This window comes from Chrysochloris asiatica, unplaced genomic scaffold (genome assembly GCF_000296735.1).
Source record: "Chrysochloris asiatica unplaced genomic scaffold, ChrAsi1.0 scaffold00535, whole genome shotgun sequence".
Lineage (NCBI taxonomy): Eukaryota > Metazoa > Chordata > Mammalia > Afrosoricida > Chrysochloridae > Chrysochloris > Chrysochloris asiatica.
Window position 1 is genome coordinate 593,598 of NW_006409053.1, and position 2,960 is coordinate 596,557.

General features: G+C 35.6%; 1 protein-coding gene across 1 annotated transcript in view; it reads left to right on the plus strand.

Annotated features, from left to right (window-relative positions):
- The window catches only part of LOC102833773 (olfactory receptor 10AG1-like), a 30,760-nt gene that overhangs the window by 21,906 nt on the left and 5,894 nt on the right, over nucleotides 1-2,960 (plus strand). Inside the window, exon 2 of the mRNA XM_006877613.1 lies at nucleotides 2,627-2,709. Within this exon, the coding sequence (XP_006877675.1) occupies nucleotides 2,627-2,709 (83 nt within the window). The remainder of the gene's footprint in view (nucleotides 1-2,626; nucleotides 2,710-2,960) is intronic.

The following is a 2,960-nucleotide window of genomic DNA, read 5'->3' on the forward strand; positions in this document are numbered from 1 at the left end:
GTCTCAGACAATTTAATATCAGTAAAATAAAATGCATCTAAAGGGCATTGCCAAAATTACCAATTTCTTGCAGAGCAATAAGGGTGTATGGTGGCTGTTACAGTCCACAGGGCAGAGATAATGATATAAACACAGATATTTGCTGATAATTCCTGAAGAAACTATTGTTTTGGAGCTTAATTTTTTTTTTTTTTGTAGTTTTGTAACACATTGATAATTACTTTTAAGATCTTACAGCAATTCTGCAATACTCCTTTGAAGCAAAAGGCAAACAAATGAGAGAATACATTTCATGTTGTATAGAATATTGAGTGAAATTCAATACATTACATTAAAAGTGATTGAATCACAGTAAATTAAGATAACTTTATGTACCTGGATAATTATACTGATAAAAATATTAATAAAGAATAGTGGTCTTTTATAAATGTCAGGACTTCTTCAAGACGTTTTACTTATATTTAATGATTGAATTCATACAGAAACACTAAATTGTGGTATAATTCTTAACTATTTTAGTGCAGCAAAATGTGACACAGGATGAACTTGAATGACGTTGTCACACAGCTAACGCTGGCACTATAATTCAATTCCATTGCATTAGAAAATACTGTTCTATAACCATGAACTTGGTAACACAGTGTTTAAGTGTTCTACTGGTTCATACCCACCAGCTGCTCCACAGGAGAAAGGTGTTGCGATATGCTTCTGAAGATTTTCAGCTCTGAGAATGCTGTGGTTCTAACTCTGTCTAATTCTGTCCTTTCTACATGTTTGCTAGTAGTCAAGATGATCTCCTCAGCAATGTGGTTTTATTTCTTTTTACCATGTCACCATGCTTCTACTCTGCTTAGTGGGCAAAGTGCAAATACATAATAAAGAAATGAAAAGCAGGGAGAGGTAAGAGACACTTTGGAAGCATTGGCTTTCAGGATTGTGTAAATTCAGGGATGCCCCTGAATGCCTCCTTAAATTTTGTACCTTAGGAGCCTCTCTAAGCACTCCTTATCACTGCCTTTGATGAAAGGGAATGCTGGGGGAAATAATTGCCATACAAGGAACGAAAAACATTTTATCAAATATTTGTTTTACTAGACCGTGTGTTAAATCCTAAAACTGCAGGTGTGATGCTGTAGGAATAGCACTGGACATCAAGGTCAGTGTGAACATCAAGGTTAACGCTTCAAACTCAACAGCTGCTCCTCAGAAACTCTATATAGAGCCGCTCTGAATCGGCACAGAATAGACGGCACTTAACATCAACAACATCATATCATAATTATAATGACGTTGTTGTTAAGTGCCGTGCAGTTAGTTCTGACTCATAACGATTCTGTATAGGATTTCTAAGGTTGGGCTTGTGGGTTTGAACCTTCGACCTTGTGTCAGCAACCTAGGGCTTATTCTATAGCGCCAAACCAGGACTCATGTAATTATAACAATCTTGTTAAAATGCCATGGAGCCCTTTCCATTTCAAAGTGACCCTGTTTGGGGTTTCCGAGGAGCTGCTGGTGAATACTAACTGCTGATCTTCAGGTTCAAACTGACCTTGTGGTCCATGGAATCATAATTAACAAGTAATCAAGTTAAAAGTGTAAAGTAGGTGATATAGTTTACTAATATCGTTATATTTCATTCTCCCAAAGAAGTCAACCTTAGAAACTTAAATAATTGCTCAATATTATACAGATGGAGTCCTGGGGTGGCTCTTTTGGTAAATGTGCTGGATTGCAAAGTCTGGGTTAACCACCAGATGCGCGGTTTAAGCTCAGCAGCTTCTCCTTGAAATTCTATACAGGGTCGCTATGAGTCCGACCCTGCTCATTGGCACTAAAAACAGCAACAACAGATAGTAAATAACGGAGAGAGAAGTAAAACTCAAATTCATTAAAAAAAACAAACAAAAAAAACTCATTTATAGTCATAAAACCTATGTAAAATTTGTTGAACTTTCCACACTTAGTAAATCCTAATATCCTTACATGTAAAAAAAAGTGAGTTTAGAAACAGTTATATGGTTGTTATTTTTCAATGATTAAGAAAAATGATTTTGAGTTCACACATACATTGGATGTAACATCACAGCTAATATTCTTCCTCCTGTCCCCCACCCCCATTCCATTGACATAGGTATCATACACTCTGTGTTAGCCCTCTTTCCCAGGGTGAATAAACTTATAGTATATATCTGAATCAATGTTCCAGCTTAATTTTTCTGAGTAAAATTTACTTATTTAAATTTTTTTTAATTTACATATTTTATCACTCATTTTGTTTTGATCCATAATCAACAATCATGGAAGCAGCAGTCAGTAATACAAACAACTTATTGCACTTCTGTTTCAAAGACCTGTCTAAAATGTTGAAAAAGAAAGAAATCAATTTATGGGCTAAGGTTGGCCTAACTTCAACCACGGTATTTTCTGTTGCTTCATATATATGTATAATTTGGACAATGAATAAGGAAGACTATAGAAGAATAAATGTATTTGAATTATGGTGTTGGAAAAAAATATTGAAAGCGCCATGGACTGTCAGAAAAACAAACACATCTTTCTTGGAAAAAGTGCAGCCTGAAGGCATCTTAGAAGCCATAATTCTGAGACTACATCTCTCATATTTCAGGTATGTTATTCAGAACAACTGGTCCCTGGAGAAGTTTTACCCAGGAATGGTAACCTGGAGGGTCATCAAACAAGAGGAAGACCGTAATGAGATGGATTGATACAGTGGCAGCAGCAATGGGCTCAAACGTACTAACAGTTCTGAGGATGGTGCAGAACTGGGCAATGTTTAGTTCTATTGTTTCAGGGGTGCTATGATTGGGCGTTGACTCTATGGCACCTATGTAATACATAAATAATTTATCAAAAGATATTGTTTTATTCCTTTGTGCAAATTGAAATGTTATCAATATGTTCCCTCAAAATTATGTAATATAGACTGTATAATAGGAACC